Raw genomic sequence first — 24,953 nt, 5'->3', positions numbered from 1 at the left:
ACTGAATGGGGAAACTGTGTTTTAAAAATACAAGTCACCACCACACACCCTTCCTCTCTGTTCTCCCTCTCTGCCAGCTGAGGAGCCTGAGATTCCTGCCAAGAACAACATGGCCTGACGTCACCCTCCAAATAAGGATATTCCACTTCACTTTTACTATCTGAGGGAGACAGAGAGAGACAAATAGGGAGGGATAGCGAGAGAGCGATAGGCCCCTCCTCCCCATTCATTCATACACACAGACAGGAGAGTTATATACTCTGCTAGCTAACTGTTTGTCAGCTCAGTGCACGTACAGTAGAGTGGTGTCTCGATTACCCTTCTCCTCACAGTCACAGAGCGGGCTCTCGCTCTCATTCATTCACAATCTCTCTCTCGCTCTGTTCCGCACTGTCTCGCTCGCTCTCTCTCTCACTCCGTCTCCCAGCCTCTCTTACTCACCCTCTTTCTGTCAGATGTGGAGGGGAAACCACCTGCCACCAGGTAAAGGACAATGATATTCTCTAACCATCTAGTGTTCATAGCTGTGTTTTATTCCACATTGTTCATTTACTGGATTGTGTGTGTGTGTGTGTGTGTGTGTGTGTGTGTGTGTGTGTGTGTGTGTGTGTGTGTGTGTGTGTGTGTGTGTGTGTGTGTGTGTGTGTGTGTGTGTGTGTAGGGATTCTGTGATTGGTTTCCATGTGTGTTGTTTGTCCGTCCATGCTCCAGCACTCTGTCAGAGACAGAGTGTCCAGAGACCTCTGGGCCTCAAACATACACCTGCTCGTGCGCGCATGCAGGTGCACACACACACAGCCCTGGGAATGTCAGCGTTGCGCGTGTGATGACCCCAGGGCTCTACTTCCCTGTCTCTCTGACAGACTGCTGATGAAGCTACGGTCGGTTTCTGACTGTTCCTGGGATAATATATGTGTGTGTTTGTGTTTGTGTGTGCGTGAGAAAACAGACATCATCTTGAAATAATACATTATGTCTGGGAGAGAGAAATGGAGGGAATGTTTTGTGTTGTTATTGGAAAACATTTCTTGTTACATAAGTCACAACAAAGAGTATTTGTAAAACACTTGTTTGGTGACAAGAAATATAAAATTAACAAATGTTCATTTCATTTCGCAGAGTATTACAGTGCTGTTATTGCTGTTCATTATTTTGTAAAACATTAATGTCAAAATGTATTTTCAGATTTCGATATTCTATTTTGTATTTACTATGGTGTCTTAGTTCTCCGTCGTTATCTCAAGAACTGAATCATATTCTCAGTTTCTCTTCTGGTGGGATACATGTCTGTAGAGCTGGGATTAATGCCAGGTATTGATTTTTGGATTTGTACCATTTTTTGTCCAAAGAGATACGCTTTGTGGGAGAGAGGCATCTCAGTGTGCTTTCTCGCTCTCTCTTTGCATCTCTCTCGCTCTCTCTCTCTCTCTCTCTCTCTCTCTTTCTCTCCATCCTTCTCCCTCTCTCTCTTTCTCTTCCTTTCCATCTTTCGTTCACTCTCTCTCCATCTCTCCCTCTCCCAGCGAGAATGCTGGGAGATATATTTAGCTCTCCTTCCCTCCATCTGCTGTGCGTGGTTTAGGGGCGTCGCCATAGCAACCACCGCTGGGTGCATATTGGTACGAGAGGAGGGAAATTTATTGGATTTATTTAAAAAAGCGTTTTCAACTCAAATAAATTCAGTTATGTGTCACAAAAAAAATAATTGGGGGGTTATTATTTGAAAATGTAGGAGACTAGGCAGTGATACTAACCCAGTACTCTCCTTGGCAATGAGAATGAGATGCCATTTCTCGTGTTTGAACGAGATCTTAGAAAAGATATGGCTGTGTGTTATGGAGTTTAAGGACTGCGTGAGATATTAGACTGAATATCGGGTAGATCAGGATGCTTGCTGCTGCTTATAACAAGCATTTTTTTTGAAAAGGACCTGCTTCTCTGAGCCCATGCAATAACTGTGAGACGGTAACACCTCCTGACGACAAGCAAAATGTATACACACAATGAACACACTCCACTTGTTTGACAATTTGCACCACTCACACTTGTTCCAGATTTAACAGAAGAATGTCACCTCTTTCTCAAAGTCTAAATGAATCTCTTACTGTAGAAAGCTCTACTCTTTGATAGTCCTCACATGAACCATTTTGTAGTCTCTTAGTCCACCTGCAGTACAGTACCAGTCTGACCTACATTCCATCATCCACTGTTGAAATGCACTCTAAACGTTGTCCTGGACACAGATGTACACGCCAGATAAACACCTAACACACTGACAGTCCATACAGATGTACTGTCTTCTATTACTAAGGGCATTTTGAAACAGAATTAAAATGACTGGTCCCCAAAAAACTTTACAGTTAAACTAAATAATTATCACAGTAGCACACCGTCAGTAAAATGCTACTATATAAGAGAGTTCTACAGTACTACTGTAAGAATGGCAACATGTCATCAGTTGTTTTATATTGACCAGCAGCTAGCACCTCCTGTGGTTTTGCCCTCTTCCGGAGGAGCTTGGCTGTAGGCCACAACCAGCTGATCAGTGGCTCTGTTCAAATACCATCCTAGCATACTCCCTCGTAAGATGCAATGTATTGGGAATGCATTCTAGGTAGTACGGTAGTGTGGATATTGGAACGTACCTAGTGTGTGCGATGAACGGGTTGTTGCTACAGTGCAGTATGTTGGTGCAGAGAAAGTAGAGGGAGTTCAAAAAAATGTAATTCTCAAACAAAACAACTGAAAAGTGGTGTGTGTATATGTATTCACCCCCTTTACTATGAAGCCCCTAAATAAGATCTGGTGCAACCAGTTACCTTCAGAAGTCACATAATAGTTCAATAAAGTCCACCTGTGTGCAATCTAAGTTTCACATGATCTGTCACATGATCTCAGTATGTATACACCTGTTCTGAAAGGCTCCAGAGTCTGCAACATCACTAAGCAAGGGGCACTACAAAGCAAGCGGACCATGAAGACCAAGGAGCTCTCCAAACAGGTCAGGGACAAAGTTGTGAAGAATTACAGATCAGGGTTGGGTAATATTTGTTTTAATCAGAAACTTTGAACATCCCACGGAGCACCATTAAATCCATTATCAAAAAATGGAAAGCATATGGCACCACAACAAACCTGCCAAAAGAGGGCTGCCCACCAAAACTCACAGACCAGGCAAGGAGGGCATTAATCAGAGATTCAACAAAGAGACCTAAGATAACCCTGAAGGAGCTGCAAAGCTCCACAGCAGAGATTGGAGTATCTGTCCATATGACCACTTTAAGCCGTGCACTCCACAGAGCTGGGGTTTATGGAAGAGTGGCCAGAAAAAAGCCATTGCTTAAAGAAAGAAATAAGCAAACCAGTTTGTTGTTCTACAAAAGGCATGTGGCAGACTTCCCAAACACATGGAAGAAGGTACTCTGGTCTCATGAGACTAAAATGTAGCTTTTTGGCCATCAAGAAAAACACTATGTCTGGTGCAAACCCAACACCTCTCATCACCCCGAGAACCCTATCCCTATATGTGGGGAAGTTTTTCATCGGTAGGGACTGGGAAACTACTCAGAATTTAAGGAATGATGAATGGCGCTAAAAACAGGGAAATTCTTGAGGGAAACCTGTTTCAGTCTTCCAAAGATTTGAGGCTGGGATGAAGGTTCACCTTCCAGCAGGACAATAACCCTAAGCATACTGCTAAAGCACCTCTCGAGTGGATTAAGGGGAAACATTTAAAGGTCTTGGAATGGCCAGTCAAAGCCCAGACCTCAATCCAATTGAGAATCTGTGGTATGACTTAAAGATTGCTGTACACAAGCGGAACCCATCCAACTTGAAGGAGCTGTAGCAGTTTTGCCTTGAAGAATGGGCAGAAATCCCAGTGGCTAGATGTGCCAAGCTTATAGAGACATACACCAAGAGACTTGCAGCTGTAATTGCTACAAAAGGTGGCTCTACAAAGTATTGACTTTGGGGGGGTGAATAATTATGCACGCTCAAGTTTTCTGTCTTTTTGTCTTATTTCTTTTTTGTTTCACATTAAAAAACATATTTTGCATCTTCAAAGTGGTTGGCATGTTGTGTAAGTCAAATGATACAACCCCCCCCCCAAAAAAAAAAATATATTTTAATTCCAGGTTGTAAGGCAACAAAATAGGAAAATGCCAAGGGAATACTTTCGCAAGCCACTGTATATTATCCTCATGAGAAACAGAGATGATACAAAGCTAAGATGACGAAGATTAGATTGTTTGTATTTGGCTGCCTGGCGTTCTGAGATCTTTAAACACACCAGTTAGAGTTTTAGAGCCATTTAGTTTTGGAGCCATTAGGTGTATGCAAGTAAACATTTATTAAAGAACATATTATTTTGTGAAATTGATATTATTTCATGGGCTTTCAGTGAATTGCTATCATTAGAGAAGTATGCTTGTTTGACAGTGTAGAGTTAGAATAAGGAGAAATTGGAAATCAAATGTGTTATTGGAGATGAGTATTTGACAAAATGACGGCAGTGTATTTTTTCACAGCTGAATGATGTAACCCACTTCCCAATTGGAGAGGTGTTGGTGTTATCTTATGGTGGTATCTATCTCCAGACTACACCATCAGGAAGTAAGTGTTGGTGTTATCTTGCGGTGGTATCTATCTCCAGACTACAACATTTGCATTTGGCCTAATTATTTTTTCGCTAGAGTTAGCAGCTGGGGTTGGGAGACTTTGGGGGAATCTGGATGAATACAACTATTGACTCTTCTGGCTGCAACAAAATCTTGGGTTGAGTTGGGCAATCAAAAGGAAAAATCTGTCATCTTGTCTTGGGAGTGTGATCCCTGAGAAACACGTAGTAGCTTATGTTTGAGCAATGTGCAATGCACACGGCTGATTGGGAAATATTCAAGGGGCTATTGGTACCAGAATCTGAAAATGGATGCTATGACGGAGCGTTTTCTTCGTCATAAATAGTCAGGTAAATTAGATGTTTTTGTAGCCAGATTCCAAATCACAGTTTGGTAACTAACACTTACATTTTAGGTGTACAGTTTTGCACTTTTGAACTAGACTTCTTTCTGAGTTGAATAACTTTCTCTATCATGCTAATGTTTGTTGTTGGTTGACGAAGTGAAACTGGTCGCTATGAGAAATGTGCCCCTTTAATACGACCAAACCCCAAGCTTTGTTTCCAACTTGATCATCCATCATCCATCTGGATGAAATAAGTGATTAAAACCTTGCTTTTTAGCTGTTTGGTTCCCTCCCTTTGACAGTAATGTTTTTAGATCATAGTGGGCGGAGAGAGACTGTTTCTGCCATCTGTCTTCATGATGTCATTTCTTTTGGTGTGTGTGTCCATGTGTGTGTGAAAAAGAGAAAGAAGGAGAGATAGAGACTACCCCTCAGGTGGGTCTGTCTGTATGTCAGTCACCTAATCTTTTCTTTTTTCTTCTTTCAGGTCCTCTTGAGTGAGGACACAGATATCCAACAAAAAGTCCTGAAAACTGGATCTGCAGACCTGACACAAGGACGGGTTCAACACAGTATCTGAATACCGGACAACAGGGACTATCTGAGGGGACTGGCTCAGAGACTCAAAGGGCAGAGTTGTTCTCTGGGAGCCAACAGAGCTCCAAGATGGGAAGCTTCTTTGGCTCAGGATGGAAAAGGACTTCCTCATTACCGCATGACAATTCACAGTTGTTGCCCAGGATCCGTTGAATGAATGGCTTGACCCTAGTAAGTACTAAGTATGAGTACAGACAGCCTTAACTCCAGTACAAGATAGATATAACTAAGGAACAAAATAATCATCATACATCAATCCCAGAGTCCGTTGAATGAACAGGCTAGACCTGCGTAGCCTGCCCCGGGCGGAGGGATCCCAGGTGTCTACCTGAGGTTTTTGTTCCGTTTTATGGAGGCGTTGCACAGCTGCAGCCACTTGTCGACTGGGGAGCAGTCCAGAGGTCATGACCAGCCTCAGCCAGAAGTGTCTGCTCTGCCTCTCGCAGACCCTGAGCCTCCCAAATCTCCCTCCTCCCAGAACAATCAACTGCAGACACAACAGACTCGCTCCAAACAAGGAGGCCCTCAACATCAACAACAACAACACCACAAACTGCCTAATAAGAGGGAGCGCAAGCGTCTCCGACATCAGAGGCAAAGTGTTGATTCAGACACCCCACTGTCGGAAGAGGGTAAGCATGCAACGGCAGAGGCAACACAGACTAGAGTGTCACGGACACCGTCTGGGGGGACCCCGGCAACTCCCTCCTTATCAACCACCTCCACCCAGTCTACAGAGGCTCTTGTCACAGAGGAGAACCAGGAGGGCACCCTGAAGCAGAAACGGGAGCATAAGCCTGGAAAACCTGGGAAATATGTGTGTTCTTACTGCGGCCGTGCCTGTGCCAAGCCCAGCGTCCTGCAGAAACACATCCGATCCCACACTGGAGAGAGGCCCTACCCCTGTGCTCCCTGCGGATTTTCTTTCAAGACCAAGAGCAACCTCTACAAGCACCGGAAGTCCCATACCCACAGGGTGAAGGCCGGCCTCGCCTCTGGAGAGCCCAGGGCTTTAGAAGAACCAATGCCCGTGTCAGAAGATGAAACCAGACAGCCATCGTCTGCTGCCTCCTCTATCTTGGAGAGACATGGCAGTGTAGCCAATGAGAAGATGCTTGAAGACACAGAGAGGTCTAAAGAGCAGTCCAGTGGGATGGACAACTCCTACGCCGTCAAGAAGAGGCTGGCCATGCGTTTGAGCCGAGGGAAACGTGGCCCTCTAGGCTCGTCTGACTCGATCAGTTCCTTGTTGGGTATGGCGAGTATAGGGAGCAGAGGCAGCACAGAGTCTGGCTATTTCTCTCGCTCTGAGAGCACTGAGCAGTCGCAGGACATCCCACCCAATGCAACAAGTGCCAAAAGCTACGCAGAGATCATCATGGGGAAATATGGCCGCCTGGGCCACCTCCAGAGGATGTCCCGGCATCAGGACCAGCAGCCTTCTGGAAACCAGGGACAGCAGGAGAAGAGCAGCCCGTTCACAGTGCCCAAGAAGCAGGTCATTGACCACATCACCAACCTCATCACCATCAACGAGGCTGTGGTGGACACAAGTAAGATAGACAGCGTTAAGCCCAGGAGGTTCTCTCTGCCTAGGAGAAGTAGCAATGAGTCTTGCTCTAAGGTTACTCTGTCTCTGAAAGAGACACCGGTAGTCCACCACAGCACCAAAAACCCTGGAGACCCAGGATTTAATAGCAGTGGTTCCATCACTATGGGAGTTCCGTGTGAGAAGTTCCATCATCACCAGTCACTACACGTGGATTCAACGGCAGGTCTGTCACCCACTTCTATGGCTCCTCTTCTGAGAAGCCTCTCTATGCCCTCTGCTGCTAGTTCAACTGATGCCTCCTCTGACGTCTTCCCACGAAACTTCCGCCTTAGCCAATCTTTCGATGAACGGTCTGAAACACAGTCTCGCCGCACTGGGATGCTACGACGCCAGCCTGCTATCGAACTACAACCCGGTGATGAATTGACTAAAGAGGAACATAGTTTACACAGTAGCTCCAACACGCTCTACAATCACAATATGTCCACTGTGCCTCCTGATCACAAGCAATGTCAACCAGAGCCGTACGAATGTGAGACCTGTGGCGTTGGATGTAAGAACTGGGAAGGTTATAAGGCACACAAGAGAAGTCTTTGTATAGCACGACTTCCCCAAGAGAGTCTTGGTACAACAATATGCCAGCTGGACCGTTCACAGTTGATACACTATCCGATTAGCAAACCAGGGGCTTTGGCAATGCGCAAGAGAAGGAAAGAGGAGAGTTTTGAATCTGATGATCCATCCTCTCCTGTGTCTTTATCCATACCCACCTTTTCCACGTCGGTGCAAGGCAGAGACAGAAAAAGTGTAGCATGCAATAGAAACTCATGGCCATGGTTAGAGCAGGAGCGTGGAGACACATCAAAATGTTTCTCAGTGATTCAGCATACTAGTTCATTTGAGAAACAGGACCCTTTGTTTACAGACAGTCAAGGTAAAGAGGAGGCGCATTTTAGTTTTCCATCTCATGAGGATGTGTCTCAGAAACAACTGCAGGAACACTCGTCCAAACCAACACCTCGCAAACTGGTGCGCCAACACAATGTTCAAGTCCCGGAGATATTCATCACTGAGGATTCCAACACCAATGTTATTGAGTCTGTTCAGACACAGTCAGAAACAACATCCATAATGCCTAAACAGACTGAGAGGACAGACGAGTTCCAGTGGCCACAGAGGAGCCTCACTCTGTCTGGGGTCCCCATCGAGAAGCTGCCCCCGAAGAAGAAACGTATTCGTCTTGCCGAGGCCGCCCAGTCTTCAGGGGAGTCCATGTCCAGCTTTGACTCCATCTCCCTGCCTCGCAGCCCCAGCCAGGACAGCTGTGCATCCCACGCGTCTAGCCGCTCTGCATCCTTCGAGGAGTCCACCAGACCTGGAGACATGGAGACCCTGGCTGGGACACCATTGAGGAGGTCTAGGGCCCCTAACATGTTGACCGTCCCAGGCCTGCATCTTCACAAAAGGGAGATGCGGCGGTCGGCCTCAGAACAAGCACCTCACGACCCACAGCAGCAGTCTGTCCTGATGGCGATGTTGGAGATGCGAAGCAAGTCCTTTGACTACAGCAGTTTGTCCCCTGAGCGCTCCGCGGCCGGCTGGAGTGACAGACGCAAATGTCTCCTCATGAGACACACTGCGGTCAAGGACCCAGAGGAGGAGCAGCCTGGCAAACCTGCAGAACTAAAGCGGAACCCCAGTTCCTCCATTTCTGCCAAACACACAGCACTAAAGGTGAACAATCCTTCTCACTGTAGCCCCAGTCCTGACCCTGTCAGTCCCAGCACTTCTTCCAAACTAAGCCCAGGTCCTCAACACCTTAGTGCGACTGCTGGTTCCCCTCTGTCAGGAGAACCCACATCATGTAACCCTGTACAAACTCTTTGCCAAGAGCCCCCCTCACAATGGAAACTGTGTCAAAGTATTCATTTGACTGGACATTGCTCTGAAGTTCTACCCTCAAAGAACTCTGTAGAATCTCCTGACCACCTCCAGAGGGTAGACCCATCACCTCTCTGTTCAGGGAAACCTCTAATTATCTCCCTCCGTCCTGTCCACACCTACATCCATCCTGCCCAACCCCAACCCCGCCCCGTCTACCCTCCCCATCCCCTCTCCACCCAGTGGCCATTAGGGATAGCTAGGGCCCACTACCTTCCAATGTCCACAGGCCTGAAGCTGGAGATCCCAGTCCCAATTCACAGTCATGATGGACCTTCAGAGTTTGTAACACATCCTCCGCAGATCCTCCACCCTCACCCTAACATCTCACATAGCCCAGAGTTACTCCGGCCCTCTATATCACCAGCAGTAGCAGTAGTCCGGCTACAGGCAGACACTAACACCCTAGCCAGTGCCATATACACCACTCTGTCCCAAACCACAACATCTAGGTCCCAGGAACCTGTGTGTTCTGGGTTAAACAGTGGCCATAGAAATTCCCCAATGCCTGAACATAACAGCCACCTGGTCATGTCTCTGCCTGTAAGTAGCAAGATGTTGTCTGGGACTCTAGTACCAGTCAGCCAGTTGGCTCTGCCTCCAGGCAACCACTTGGCTTTGCCTCTGCCTTCAGGCAGCCAGTTGTGGTCCGATGAGGGCTGTAGATCTCCGGGCTCAGGGAGCAACAAGCGATTGTTGTCCCCTTCAAACAGTGTCGATTTCAGCCCTGAGTCCAAACAGCAGCAGAAACGAGTGAAGGAGGAGGAAGAAGAGGAGAGTTGTGTAGGAAACTTAATCGTGGAAACATCCACAAAAGAAGAAAAGGTTGAGATTCCAACATGTTTACCGAGGGTGTGTACTCCAATAAGTCCAGAAAGACCTTCATATCCGACCCTCCAGTCCACCACCTCTCACAGCTGGTGTTATCTGAACTACATCAAGCCAAATCCCTCCACCTCCACCTCAACTGACCACCAGCCCTCAGTGTACTCCTCCTGGTCTACCAGCGAGTATGACCCCAACCCTCCAGGCCTCTCCAGCAAGACAGCCCTGTCCCTGTTGGACTGCAAGCAGAGGGTCTGCCCCACCATCTACACCATGTCTCCCATGTCATCCACCCCGGCAGAGACCCCACCAGAGCCCACCGGCATGAAGACGCCATGCCATTCTGAGGTAAAGAGACTTTACTGGAGGCCTCCTCATAGAATGGTCAATGTGAAATTTGCAGTACTGTATGTATTTATTTAGCCTTTTCCCATACTGTACTATGTGCTGTAGTTTTTACTTTATTTTGTATATGACCCAATACACACAATACAGTTTGGCCAAGCATGTAGGCCTATATTGTAGATTGTAATGCCACAGTATAATTTAGATAAGTGCTGAAACACATAAGTTATGATGAATCCCCCCCCATCCCTGTCTCCTTGGCCTGATCTTGCTGGAGCAGGGTTGGTGAATTTGCCCTGCATGTCTCTCTCGAGTGTAGGTACATGCCACTCTGCCCGGCGACAGCCACCGTGTCGAGACAACAGAGCAAGAGCAGTCCGCAGAGGACAAGGAGCTAAAGAAAGAACGAGAGGAGGAGGAAGAGGAGGAAAAAGAATCAGAGACCCAGTCAACCAGCAAATGTAGAGAACCTCCAACTCGAATCTGGATCTGTGAGGGAGGGTGAGTAGGCTAGGACTGATTACATTTTACTTTTGAAATAACACTTAAACATTTAAAGATGCAAAGCATTATTGGCTTTACATTCATAGAGACATGAGAAACGACACTCAGCCTTACAGGTTTTGCTCTATACGGTACAAGGCATGCTACTGTAAGCTACAAGTCATAGACAGTGAGGGTATTGGGTCTCTGTGTTGTGTATGGAGAGCTGTGAAATGTTGTCGTTCCCCTCTGCAGGACATGAGGGGCTAAGGGTTGTCTGTCTGACTACACCAACAGAGCCCGTCTGTTGAGTGGCCCTTGCCAGGAAATGACCAACAACTACCCAGCTTCCTCTACTGTACCCTGTGTAGAAGCTCAGTTACACCCAACACAGTCAATGGTTCTGGTCATTCAGCTGTAGAGGGAAATAGTGGCCAATTTCATTCCTGATTTCATTCCCATTTTAGATGGTGATTGATTGAATGAATGAGAACCTTGAGTCTATTTCGATGATTTCTCTGTGCATCAGGGTTTATGTATATCTATTTGTAGACAGAGAACAAGAGGGGCACTATTTTCAGAGGAGAGAGTGGAAGGTGTTTGATACTAACTCTGCTTCTCTAGTGATGGGACTTATGTAGGATGTGTCAGATAGGAGAGAGAGAGCTCTGAGAGACCGAGAGCGCTCTGATTCATCTGTCTTCATTTACAGTAATCCACACAGCTAGATCGAATCACACTGTTATGAAGCAGACATAACTGAAACTCCTGAGAACACTTGGTCTCCTCCATCATATCTGTGAATGTGCTACTGAGGTGCCATCTGTGTGTTCCTCTGCATCTCTCTGAGTACCGCTGGGAACCTGTTGTTGTTGTTGTTGTCGTGACTCAGGTTCACAGCCTTCTTCTCATCAGTCACAACCCAGCTAGCACATAACGTTCTGAGAACCATATGTTTCTTTGAGCTTGGTGAGAGTGTGTTTGTTCAATCATTATTTTGCATACAACCTTCCCATGACCTTCTGGGAATAGTGCAGAATAGTTGCTTGGCTTTGGAACATTCTCAGCACATTTAAGGAACTTGACAAAATAAATGTTTTTATTTTTCTTGGTATTTCATTCATGTAACAGATCGTTTCCTAAACATTCAGACATGGTTACATTCAATTTCAATCTTGGTAATGTTCTAGGAACGGTTTCCTACTGGTTTGACATTGGGAATGTTCTTAAATAGTTCTTCTGTGGGAAACTACAAGTAAACTTTAGTAATGTTCAGAGAACATTCTAAGAGTGTTATTTAAACGTCTCAGAAAAGCTTCCCATAGGGGGCACAAGGGCAAGTTCCCCATCAGCATTGTCCTCTTTATCAGTTTTTCAGATGTTAAATTAAAACCCCTTAGAGTCGATTGACGCACCCGTGCGTCACACCGTGATGTCATTTTGAATATCTACCTGTGTGTTTATGCTAGAGACTTACAGTGGCTGCAGCTCAATCTCCTCTTTCTGCCGATATAATGTTTCTGCATACTTCATAACATAGGGCTTTTAAAAGCTGTGTTTTTCTACAGTTGAGAGGATCCGGACAGGAAAATCGTCACCAAATCGTCTGTAGAACCCAAACCGTTAGAGTTACAAACTAAGGAGATGAAAGAGGAGACTCTCATGCACTCGACAGTGTCGTTTGTTTTGCTCTACGAGATCCGCAATCTTTACGGCAGTCGTCTGACCTCTCTGATGCAAACATCCTAATTTCAAAGATGTCTTCTCACAAAAGCAACTGTCCGGACCTAACTGTTTGAGCTCACTAATATATCAACAGGGGTTCTAAAATTACAAATCAAATAGCGAAATGATCCATTTTATGACCATCCTAAAACAATTCAAAAAATGTGCTTAGTAGATATTGCGATCTAAGGGCTTAGACCTACAGGGTCTTCACTTTTAAGCCCACGTTTTATCATAATAATTTATAAAAAAGATCTGTCCACTGAATTTTGCAGAGGGGGCACACTGACTGGACCAGGCAAAGAGTACCCCCCACCTCTTCAAGATATGTCGCCTATTGATTCCTTCTTGATTAATAAATAAAACTGTAACACAGCCACCTAGCAATTTTATGAAGTTGGTTTTAACTAGTCAGCTAAATAGGTTCCCAATCTCCCAAACTCATAACTAGCTACCAAGCCATTTCAGGCTGTCAATCAAGTTAGAGTAGCTTGTCTAACTATCTTACAAATCAGCTCCACTATAAGCGTTGCGTTGCCATCAGCGTTGTGTCAATGAGACGTTCTACTTGCTACATGTTGTTTTGGGAACTGTGAGGAGCAGAGGGGAAGCGCATCTTTATTCTATTGTCCCCTACCTTACCATATTCATTATTTATGCGTAAGTACAATAGCTTTGGTCAAGTTTTTCACAAGTACTCATTCAATTGTTGCTAGTGCTTGTACTAAATGATCCTCTAATTACACAAGTTGCTTTTGTTTACATTGTGAACCTACTCAATGTAGCTAGTTAGCTAGAGTTTCTGCTAGCTAGTAGCTTCTTCACACATCTTAGTGCAATAATCATAGGTGTATAGTCGAGGCCATGTGCAACCAAAATAAACTGTATTTCTCATGATTTCAATTCACAAGATGGAATGAACGCATGCGTCAGCCTTCGAGAATTGAGCCTTCGAGAATTGAGCCTTCGAGAATCGAGCGTTCGAGAATCGAGCCTTCGAGAATTGAGCCTCCGAGAATTGAGACTTCGAGAATCGAGCCTTCGAGAATTGAGCCTTCGAGAATCGAGCCTTCGAGAATTGAGCCTTCGAGAATTGGATGCAGTATAGCAGCTTTTATTGATTTTATAGGAAGCATTTCCTCGATGGCTGACGGCAATGCCGGACACCCAATGGTTATTGTGTAGCAGGGCCATTAACTGGCATCACTGCTAGCAAGAAAATACTAAAATTGTCAAGAGGTATGCTTAGATAACCTATACAGAAAAATAGACATTTGTGACCTAGAATAAGGCATAATGATTATGCCTCTAGATTGCGGGAAATGTCTGTAAAGGTGTTTGAAAAATGTACAATTACGGAGCCGTCCACCAGACCACCTCCCCTCCATCCTCATGTACTTCACGCCCTCTTTTAAATAATGGGTGCATGACGCCCCTGCTCAGAACGTTAAGAAAACCTTCTTTAAAAACCACAAGAAAACTTTTGTAACATTCAGAGAATGTTCTATTAATGTTATTTAAAAATGTATACAGTCCGTTCTCAACATCAACAAAACGCTCTCTAGCCTCTAACTTGTTACGTGTGTTCAGGTGTGTTGGCCCCGCCCACTAATTGGCCACACATTCAGGAAGTTATTCAAACAACTCAAAATAACCTGTAATTTCCATTCTCAGAGCGTTAATAAAAACAAGGAAACAGAGTAAAACATTCTAAGAATAGGCTAAATGTCCACTTCTGTTCTCAGAACTTTTAAAAATGGTTCAGTTTTACCAGTCAGGAAATGTATTGCTTCGTTCCCACAACTAATATGAAACCAAAAACATACATTCCCACAACTTCCAAATAAGCCCAATGTGCTACCTGGGAATGACTCATCTCTCTTCCCTGCTGTGCTGTGTGGAGCTCTGAGTCCGCCAATTCCATCTGTTCGGGCCGTTGTGTGTGTGCTGGATGATAAGACAAAGCAGTGAACAAGAGGAAGTCAAACAATGACCTTTCAGTATGGCTACATTTTGGGGGAGTGAAGGCTGAGTGAGGGAAGATTTAGTGTAGGCTGTCTCTCTGAAGATAAAGCTAGGGGCAGGATCTGTGAATGGGTGTCAGAGTAAGCTATGAATTGCGTGGGTTGGTGGCCATCAATATGCCTACATGCTGTATATCAGTTCGGCATGTGGGATTTTTTGTCAGTGGGCATGTACACACACATGCATCGACACACACACACTCACACACACATTTGAAATACTTTATTTTAATCACATTACATCATAAAAGATTCAAACATAATTCAGACAGATGCCCATAACGCGGCTGAAACAGAGTGGTACGTTCTCCTCCACACAACTAGGCGGTCCATAACAGCTGAAACAGAGTGGTACGTTCTCCTCCACACAGCTAGGTGGTCCATAACAGCTGAAACAGAGTGGTACGTTCTCCTCCACACAACTAGGCGGTCCATAACAGCTGAAACAGAGTGGTACGTTCTCCTCCACACAACTAGGCGGTCCATAACAGCTGAAACAGAGTGGTACGTTCTCCTCCACACAGCTAGGTGGTCCATAACAGCTGAAACAGAGTGGTACGTTCTCCTCCACACAGCTAGGTGGTCCATAACAGCTGAAACAGAGTGGTACGTTCTCCTCCACACAGCTAGGTGGTCCATAACAGCTGAAACAGAGTGGTACGTTCTCCTCCACACAGCTAGGTGGTCCATAACAGCTGAAACAGAGTGGTACGTTCTCCTCCACACAGCTAGGTGGTCCATAACAGCTGAAACAGAGTGGTACGTTCTCCTCCACACAGCTAGGCGGTCCATAACAGCTGAAACAGAGTGGTACGTTCTCCTCCACACAGCTAGGTGGTCCATAACAGCTGAAACAGAGTGGTACGTTCTCCTCCACACAGCTAGGTGGTCCATAACAGCTGAAACAGAGTGGTACGTTCTCCTCCACACAGCTAGGTGGTCCATAACAGCTGAAACAGAGTGGTACGTTCTCCTCCACACAGCTAGGTGGTCCATAACAGCTGAAACAGAGTGGTACGTTCTCCTCCACACAGCTAGGTGGTCCATAACAGCTGAAACAGAGTGGTACGTTCTCCACACAGCTAGGTGGTCCATAACAGCTGAAACAGAGTGGTACGTTCTCCTCCACACAGCTAGGTGGTCCATAACAGCTGAAACAGAGTGGTACGTTCTCCTCCACACAGCTAGGCGGTCCATAACAGCTGAAACAGAGTGGTACGTTCTCCTCCACACAACTAGGCGGTCCATAACAGCTGAAACAGAGTGGTACGTTCTCCTCCACACAGCTAGGCGGTCCATAACAGCTGAAAAAGAGTGGTACCTTCTCCACACAGCCAGTGGTGGAAAACGTACCCAATTGTCATACTTGAGTAAAAGTAAAGATGCCTTAATAGAAAATGACTCAAGTAAAAGTGAAAGTCACCCAGTAAAATACTACTTGAGTAAAAGTCTAAAAGTATATGGTTTTAAATATGTTTAAGTATCAAAAGTAAATGTAATTGCCAAAATATACTTAAGCATAAAAAAGGAAAAGCATAAATAATTTCAAAGACCTTATTTAAGCAAACCAGGCAGCACCATTTTCTTGTTGTTTGAATTTACGGATAGCCAGGGGCACACTCCAACACTCAGACATATTTTACAAACGAAGCATTTGTGTTTAATGACGAGGGATGTTCTCTTGATAGGTGTGAATTGGACCATTTTCCTGTCCTGCTAAGCATTCAAAATGTAACAAGTATTTTTGGGTGCCAGGGAAAGTGTATGGAGTAAAAAGTTTTTATTATTTTTAGGAATGTAGTAAAGTAGTCAAAACATTTTTATAGTAAAGTAAAGTACATATATCCCCAAAAACTACATAAGTAGTACTTTAAAGTAGTTTTACTTAAGTATTTTACGCCACTGCACACAGCTAGCCTGCCCATAAATGGCTGAAACAGTGCCAGGGAAAATGAATGGAGTAAAAGCACATTATTTTCTTTAGGAATGTAGTGAAGTAAAAGTAGTCAAAAAATAATAATAGTAAAGAATAGATATCCCAAAAAACGACTTAAATTGTACTTAAAGTATTTTTTTTTTACTTAAGTACTTTATGCTACTGCACACAGCTAGCCTGCCCATAACGACTGAAACAGAGCACTACCTAGCCAGTTGTTTTGGCTACTCTTAGTCAGGCCTGCCTAATCTAAGCCTATGTAAATGGCCAAGACTGCCAACTTTCAATGCCACCAACTTGCATTTGTATCTTAGGCTGTCCAAGCGTGATATGAGGGGCTGGTATTTAAGGAGCTTTTAAAAAAAGGCCTGCTCCATTTTTACAGTTGTTTTATTTAACCTTTATTTAACTAGGCAAGTCAGTTAAGAACAAATTCTTATTGACCAAAACAGCCTATGTAACAATACAACAATGATATGGTTTCATGAAAACTCTACATTGAACCCCTGTAAGGACATCGCAACACCTGTCGAATTCATTTAGCCAAAACATTGCTTTTAAGGCACCAAACAGTGATTAAGTTGAGAAAATGAAGCATGTTAGCTATCATTGTAATTACCGATCACATTCATAGAAAGACGTTTTTGTTTTCTGTTTATTTGGAGCAGCTGGTCTGAGCCCAGGGTTTCCTCCCTCTCTGGTGTGTTTTCATTGGCTGGCTGTTCCAAACCCCAGCTGATGTTGCAGGCTCTCTGTGTTTGGACTGGGGCTGGGTGGTGGTGGTGGTGTGAGAGGGTGGTGATGAGGGTTAGAGTCCCACTGCAGGGCACCCACTTCAGCTTCACACAGAGGGGCTTTTATAACCCCAAACCAGAACACCCTCCACCCCAAAAGCACACACACACACACACACACACACACACACACACACACACACACACACACACACACACACACACACACACACACACACACACACACACACACACACACACACACACACACACACACACACACACACACACACACACACACACACACACACACACACAGGGGTGGACCCCCTAACCAACTGCCAGAGTGTGTGTTCACTGTGTAAGAAGGGTGTGTGCCAAACAGATACAGCAATAAATAGAAACATTAGAGCAGTGTGCAGGTGCTATATACAGTATATAGAACCAATGCTTTTATTGCAGCCATATGGACTGTGGTTTTCATCAGGGGTGGAAATGAACTCACCACTGAAAATTTGACCCGGGATTCAGATCCAAATATCTAAACTTTGGGTACTCTGTTCACTCAGGTTCCTCTCCATTCCGAAATGTTATTGAAAGAACACTAGCATCAATTCACAAGGTTTATGGTGGTAGCATTACCTGTACATAATAAAACACTAAAATATAACTAAAATTCTCTCTCTCTCTCTTGTCCGTCAGCTACAGGTCGAGTGAGGAGTATGTGTACGTGCGGGGTCGAGGCAGGGGCAGATATGTGTGTGAGGAGTGTGGCATCCGCTGTAAGAAGCCTAGTATGCTGCGTAAACACATTCGCCTGCACACCGACTCACGACCCTACGTCTGCAAGCACTGCAACTTCGCCTTCAAAACCAAAGGTGAGCTATGGATGGACAGGACTGCTGCCTTGTTGTGGTTACAGATAGTCACAGGGCTGCTGCCTTGTTGTGGTTACAGATAGTCACAGGACTGCTGGCTTGTTGTGGTTACAGATAGTCACAGGACTGCTGCCTTGTTGTGGTTACAGATAGTCACAGGGCTGCTGCCTTGTTGTGGTTACAGATAGTCACAGGGCTGCTGCCTTGTTGTGGTTACAGATAGTCACAGGGCTGCTGCCTTGTTGTGGTTACAGATAGTCACAGGGCTGCTGCCTTGTTGTGGTTACAGATAGTCACAGGACTGCTGGCTTGTTGTGGTTACAGATAGTCACAGGACTGCTGTCTTGTTGTGGTTACAGATAGTCACAGGACTGCTGGCTTGTTGTGGTTACAGATAGTCACAGGACTGCTGCCTTGTTGTGGTTACAGATAGTCACAGGACTGCTGCCTTACTGAGGTTACAGATAGTCACAGGACTGTGACTCTCTAGTGGGTATGGATAGGTGGATGGGTACTGAAATGGCTGCCTTATTGGGACAAGGCCTCTCTTTTAAAATAGATTTTGAAGGAAAAGTGTACCGTTGACCTGCTCAGAGTTGACATCTCTGTTCATCCAGTGTGTGGTTAGGAACGTCTTGTAATGGTTCTCTGTTGTTCCAGGGAACCTCACCAAACACATGAAGTCCAAGGCCCATGGGAAGAAGTGCCATGATGGGCCAATGACTGGTTCTAAGGCAGAAGAAGGTCAGACGATGTTATATTGCTGTGTCTACATAAAGAATATCCAATAATACCTTGTTATGTTGCCTAATTCTTACAATGACCCCCCCCCCCCCAGACTGCTCAGTCTGGCCAGAGACAGGACAGGACGAGCACCGGTACTCTGACATCAGCGAAACTGAAGCAGACGACGATGACAACGAGTATGATGATGAAGATGATGATGATGATGGTGAAGAGGAGTCCTGGTCCCATGAAGAACTTTCCACCACCTCAACAAGCCACTTGAAGCCACCCAAACCCCCAGACCAGAACAGAACCACACCAGACCAGGACAGGACCAGACCATCTGGGTCAAGCCAGCCCAGCCAGCCTCAGAGGCTGAATCCCCAGGAGCCAAGCCTCTGTTACCCTGCTGGTTCCCCCAGCAAGAAGAGAGCTCTATTCTCTCGGAGGAGGCACCTGGACCCCTGTGGTCACCACTCCCCATTGCACTGTTCATCACCAACTCCAGCCCTGTCTCCATCCCTATCCCTAACCAATCAGCTTTCTCCTGCTCACTCCCTATCCCCTAGAGCGGACCTGGCCCCTCTCCGATGCCCTTCCCCCAAGCGTTACCTCTCCCCTGTCTCCTGCCATCCCTCCCCTCCACCTCTCTCATCCCTGTTTCCTAGGCATAACCTGTCCACTGCCCCCTCCCACCCCTCCCCACCCTCCTCTCTGTCCCTGCTAGGTTGTCATGTCTCCCCCTCCCTGGAGAGACATCCGTCCCCCCTAAGAGGCCTCTCGCCTGTCAGACCCAAGTCTCCCAGCTCCCCTTCCCCTCAGGCCACCATCCCTGCTCAACACAGAGCCTGTCTGCCCAGAGACCCATCTTCAAATCCCCACAGGGACAGACCTGCTACGGCTACAAGCTCCAAGGCAAGGCTGGTGAGTATTTCACAGTCTCACTCTGTCACCCCTAGAACACAACACAGACACACTTTGTGTCTGACCTGTGGAAGACTGCTCGGCTCTCTTGTATTTTTGTTGCATAATTGAATTTAACATCTATAACGTGGGGACGGATTGGTTTGATAACCACAGTGCTGCTCACTCACCTACGACGTGATCTGTCTCTGTTTGGTTAGCCGGTTGGGTTCAGAGATTAAATAAACCCTTTTCTACACACAAAGCAGTTCCTGTGAGGGATAAACAGCCAAATACAAGTAAAATAAACATCCAAAACAAATATAGATATGTAGGGTGGTACATTCAGGGTTATTTTAAAGTCATACCTTTTATAGGAAAAGGAAGGAAGGGTAAAACTCTACATTTATATGATTCAAACCGAACCAACAACACAAAACCTGAAAATAATGCAAGATGGTTCCCAAATAGACACAAATGTGTTTGTTCTGAGCAGTCTGTGAAAAAAACGAGTCACACACCTATCATTAGATGTCTGAGATTGTAACCACAAGGACTGTGCCATCAGCCTCTAAATGTGTTTCAATGTCTCAGTCAACTCACCTGATATAAACAGGGTATGTTTCTTCACAAGTCGTGTTGACATTGTGGTTTGGTTGCGTTGTGGTTCTAACCTTTACACCCTTCCTTCCCCTCATCCCTACCAAGCTGAAGAGCTACTCTGTTCAGGAGGACGATGAGGTGCGTCTCCCTCTCCTGTCCCCCAGGACTAGACCATCCCGAGGGGGCCACGGTGGTGTCCTCAGCCACCTGCCTCTCCACTCTCAGCAGCTAGCCAGGACACCCAACCTGATGATCCCCATTGGGGGGATCCACATGGTACAGCCCAGGACCAGTCGTCACTACAGCCTGGTGAATAGCCCTGTGGCATCACAGAACACCCCTACCCCAGCAGAGATGGACCACTCCAGGACCAGGGGAGCTGGACTGGAAGAAGGGCCACTTAGTAAGCCTTCATCGCTGAAGCACCATCAAAACCCTCTGAAAGAGGCGGCTGGGCCTAGCACAAGCATGCACACCAGCTACCAGGACAACAGGGTAGGAGAGGGAGAGGCCGAGGGCAGACTTTCAGGACCTCTCCCAGACAAGGCAGGTACGGCCCATTTACAGGTGTGCTCCATGAGACCTGAGAATCATGGGAGTTTGAGTCAAAGGGAAGAAACTAAACTACTGTTCACTGGGACAGAGCTAGGAGGCAGCTCACACAGTCCAGGTGCCCAAACGAGCACTTTGTCCAAGGGAACCACACACACAGAAAGAGATACAGATACAGACGTTAGAGGGAGTCTTTTTCCAGTGACTAAACAAGGCCAAAAGATGCCATCTTCTTTCCAGACTAAACTCTGATAGGAAGGAGCACCTTTAGGGAACAGTGCAACAGACTTGTCTTGGGTACATCTGATATGGCAGCGGTTTTCCTACATAGGGGATACAGTGCCATATCAGACGCAGACATAGTCTCAGAGCTAGAAGCAGTTCTGGTTTTGAGACTGAAGAAGACGGAAAGAATCCAAGTAGAGCACTCAGGAGCGTACGACTTCTGACTATAATGTGTAATTATATTATGTAATTATATGAATGATATATAGATACAGTTAAAGTCGAAAGTCTACATACACCTTAGCCAAATACATTAAAACCCAGTTTTCACAATTCCTGACATTTAATGCTAGTAAAAATTCCCTGTCGTAGGTCAGTAAGGATCACCATTTTATTTTAAGAATGTGAAATGTCAGAAAAGTAGTAGAGAGAATGATTTCTTTCAGCTTTAATTTTTTTTATCACATTCCCAGTGGGTCAGAAGTTTACATACATTCAATTAGTATTTGGTAGCATTGCAATTAAATTGGTTAACTTGGGTCAAACGTTTCAGGTAGCCTTCCACAAGCTTCCCACAATAAGTTGGGTGAATTTGGCCCATTCCTCCTGACAGAGCTGGTGTAACTGAGTCAGGTTTGTAAGGCCTCCTTGCTCGCACACTCATTTTCAGTTCTGCCTCCACATTTTCTATAGGATTGAGGTCAGTGCTTTGTGATGGCCATTCCAATACCTTGACTTTGTTGTCCTTAAGCCATTTTGCCACAACTTTGGAAGTATGTTTGGGGTCCATTTGGAAGACCCATTTGCGACCAAGCTTTAACTTCCTGACTGATGTCTTCAGATGTTGCTTCAATATATCCACATAATTGTCCTTCCTCATGATCTCATCTATTTTGTTTAGTGCACCAGTCACTCCTGCAGCAAAGCACCCCACAACATGATGCTGCCACCCCCGTGCTTCACGGTTGGGATGGTGTTCTTCGGCTTGCAAGCCTCCCCCTTTTCCTCCAAACGTAACAATGGTCATTATGGCCAAACAGTTCTATTTTTGTTTCATCAGACCAGAGGACATTTCTCCAAAAAGTCTTTGTCCCCACGTGCAGTTGCAAACCGTAGTCTGGCTTTTTTTATGGCGGTTTTGGAGCAGTGGCTTCTTCCTTGCTGAGTGGCCTTTCAGGTTATGTCGATATAGGACTCGTTTTACTGTGGATATAGATACTTTTGTACCTGTTTGCTCCAGCATCTTCACAAGGTCTTTGCTGTTGTTCTGGGATTGATTTGCACTTTTCGCACCAAAGCATGTTCATCTCTAGGAGACAGAACGTGTTTCCTTCCTGAGCAGTATGACGGCTGCGTGGTCCAATGGTGTTTATACTTGTGTACTATTGTTTATACAGATGAATGTGGTACCTTCAGGCTTTGAAAATTGCTCCCAAGGATGAACCAGACTTGTGGAGATGTACATTTTTTTTTACATCCACAGGTACACCTCCAATTGACGCAAATGATGTCAATTAGCCTATGAGAAGCTTCTAAAGCCATGACATAATTTTCTGGAATTTCCCAAGCTGTTTAAAGGCACAGTCAAGTTAGTTTATGTAAACTTCTGACCCACTGGAATTGTGATACAGTGAAATAATCTCTGTAAATATTTGTTTGAAAAATGACTTGTGTCATGCACAAAGTAGATGTCCTAGCCGACTTGCCACAACTATAGTTTGTTAACAAGAAATTTGTGGAGTGGTTGAAAAACGAGTTGTAATAACTCCAACCTAAGTGTATGTAAACATCCGACTTCAACTGTATGTTGAATATGCAGTATAAGTTTTGCAATCTTTTTTACACTCTTCTTTTGTTTGATGTCATTGATGTTAATTTATTATTGATGTGCTCTTATGCAATTCTGTACTATCCTCTGTGAGAGCTGGAATGAAATGTAGATGATAAAGATTTTATTAAGTTCAACTCTTCCCTCATTGACACCTTTGATAACTCTAATACATTACACTACCCTTGCGGTGTTAATACTGTATGATTTACAGGTGTAGGGTCTTAATTTGACCTATATTGTCTCAGATAAATAATCCTCCAGCACCAAGATTTGAACGTTTAGACCAAAATGTTGCTTGATCTGTGGTTAGGCTATTAGCTGGTCAAAAATAGGCTATGAGAAAAGTGCAATTCCATTAATATAACCGTGTATTAGTGTGGGTTTTCAGTGAATTAATGTAAATCACAAAGTTCATCTGCATTTCCTATGGTGCTGGAAAATTCTCAACAAAAAGAGTGGTCAAATTAAGATCCTACCCAGGTACTATAAATCTACTCACCCTGACCAGTATTTTGAAGTGCAATTTCTGTAAAGAATGTGGCTTGAAATGTCATTGTTAATGACTGTGATTCTTTTTTGTTTCATGTTAAGTTGGAATCCTTAATGGTGAAACAGCCACGTCCGTTTGCGATATTACAACAATAAAGAAGTCACTGCAAACAATGTACACTTTCTTTCCTCTTCACTCCGTACATCGTTGGACGCGCGCTAGAACGGTGGAATATGTACCGCATGTTCTTTTACCACGCGGTGCGACGCTCGCCGCTCTGCTTCGTCAACAAAACCAAAGCCACGACAGTGGCGCCGTTTCCCCACTGCGGATTCCATCTGAAAAGATTGTTCTTTAAAAAAAATATGTTATCTGTTTGTTTTGAAGAATCAGGGTCAGAATAATATCTTATTTTCTACTATCTTGTTGAGACAAAATGTTGGAATAATAATACGCATTCGTGGTAGAAAAGCTTACTGCACTCATTGAATAGTCATACATGTATCTTGTTTTGATCATCTGCTGTACATGGTGCAGTCTATTTATTGTCATAAACACAGTAGTAACAGGTCGTTTTTTATAAAGGAGGCAGTTTCCATATTTGTCATTTTCATGTATTTTGCCATTAAAACTCGTTTTTACAGATTTGTAATGAAATGGTGTCCCTGTGTATGTTTTCTTTCAACCTAAATATTTTGGTTCTGTGTCATTCAATGGATGATCACACAACAGCACTACCGTTTATTTTGAATTATATATCGCCACCTTGTGGCTGCTAGTGTTGAGTTAAATCATTTCTAAAATGACAGACAGGAAATTCTCCATTGCAGTATTAACTGAGAAATGTCATGGTCAGTTTGGAATGTGTTCAGAATGTGGGGGGGGGGTTTATGACCTACTAGATGATATCACAGGACAGGATGTTAGCATTATGTCATACTCCTTTGAGAGAGATAATGATTTTTAGAAAACAAGAACAACATCCAACATCAGTTGGAGCACCATGGAGCAATTCAAATCCTTTAGAAGTTTGAATTCTATCTGCAACCCTCCAAATGTTGTCGTCTACTGAGTGTTCTATCGCACTATCCCAAATTGACCCCTGTAGTTTACTTCTTTAGCTATATCAAATCAAATTGTATTTATAAAGCCCTTTCTACATCAGCCGATGTCACAAAGTGCTATACAGAAACCCAGCCTAAAACCCCAAACAGATGTAGAAGGTGTAGAAGCACGGTGGACCAGAACCTAGGAAGAAACCTAGAGAGGAACTATTTGACGTAATATGTAACCAATATGGTAATGGTGCCACCATAAATGACAAGCTATATTGCTCGGCCCTATCTCCTCTCGGGGTCTATGGGCTTGACTTGGGATAATGACTCAACTGCTATTAGCCCCTACCCCCTTTAAGCAATAAGTCCCGAGGAGGTGTGGTATATGGTCAATATACCACGGCCAAGGGCTGTTCTTATGCAGAGTGCCTGGACACAGCCCTTAGCCGTGGTATATTGGCCGTAGATCACAAACCCCCTCATTGCTATTATAAACTGGTTACCAACGTAATTAGAGCAGTAAATAAAAATGTTTTGTCATACCAGTACCATACCATACCACA

The 24,953-nt window shown here is 44.8% G+C and overlaps 1 protein-coding gene across 2 annotated transcripts; it reads left to right on the top strand.

Moving 5' to 3' along the window:
- Positions 1-302: 302 nt before the first annotated feature.
- Positions 303-23,980, top strand: LOC118398964 (transcription factor HIVEP3-like). Of its 2 annotated transcripts, none has more exons than XM_052472184.1 (7): positions 303-483; positions 5,453-10,228; positions 10,545-10,726; positions 17,836-18,005; positions 18,666-18,749; positions 18,844-19,655; positions 20,343-23,980. In XM_052472184.1, the coding sequence occupies exons 2-7, from the start codon at positions 5,912-5,914 to the stop codon at positions 21,039-21,041; spliced, it is 6,264 nt and encodes a 2,087-aa protein (XP_052328144.1). In that variant the 5' UTR covers positions 303-483; positions 5,453-5,911; the 3' UTR covers positions 21,042-23,980. The 2 variants fall into 2 exon arrangements, with proteins under 2 accessions (XP_052328144.1, XP_052328143.1); XM_052472183.1 differs by having other exon boundaries at positions 17,830-18,005.
- The last annotated feature ends 973 nt before the right edge of the window (positions 23,981-24,953 follow it).

This window comes from Oncorhynchus keta, chromosome 20 (genome assembly GCF_023373465.1).
Source record: "Oncorhynchus keta strain PuntledgeMale-10-30-2019 chromosome 20, Oket_V2, whole genome shotgun sequence".
NCBI lineage: Eukaryota > Metazoa > Chordata > Actinopteri > Salmoniformes > Salmonidae > Oncorhynchus > Oncorhynchus keta.
The sequence above is the reverse complement of the archived record's forward strand: the minus strand, read 5'-3'. Positions and strand labels throughout refer to the sequence as shown.

What these genes read in the sequence shown, in the direction of transcription:
- LOC118398964 (XM_052472183.1), top strand. Translation starts at nt 5,912, where the DNA reads ATGGAGGCGTTGCACAGCTGCAGCCACTTGTCGACTGGGGAGCAGTCC. An exon ending in AGACGCCATGCCATTCTGAG is followed by an intron (nt 10,229 to 10,544) that starts GTAAAGAGACTT and finishes TCTCGAGTGTAG; the next exon opens with GTACATGCCACTCTGCCCGG. An exon ending in CTTCGCCTTCAAAACCAAAG is followed by an intron (nt 18,006 to 18,665) that starts GTGAGCTATGGA and finishes CTGTTGTTCCAG; the next exon opens with GGAACCTCACCAAACACATG.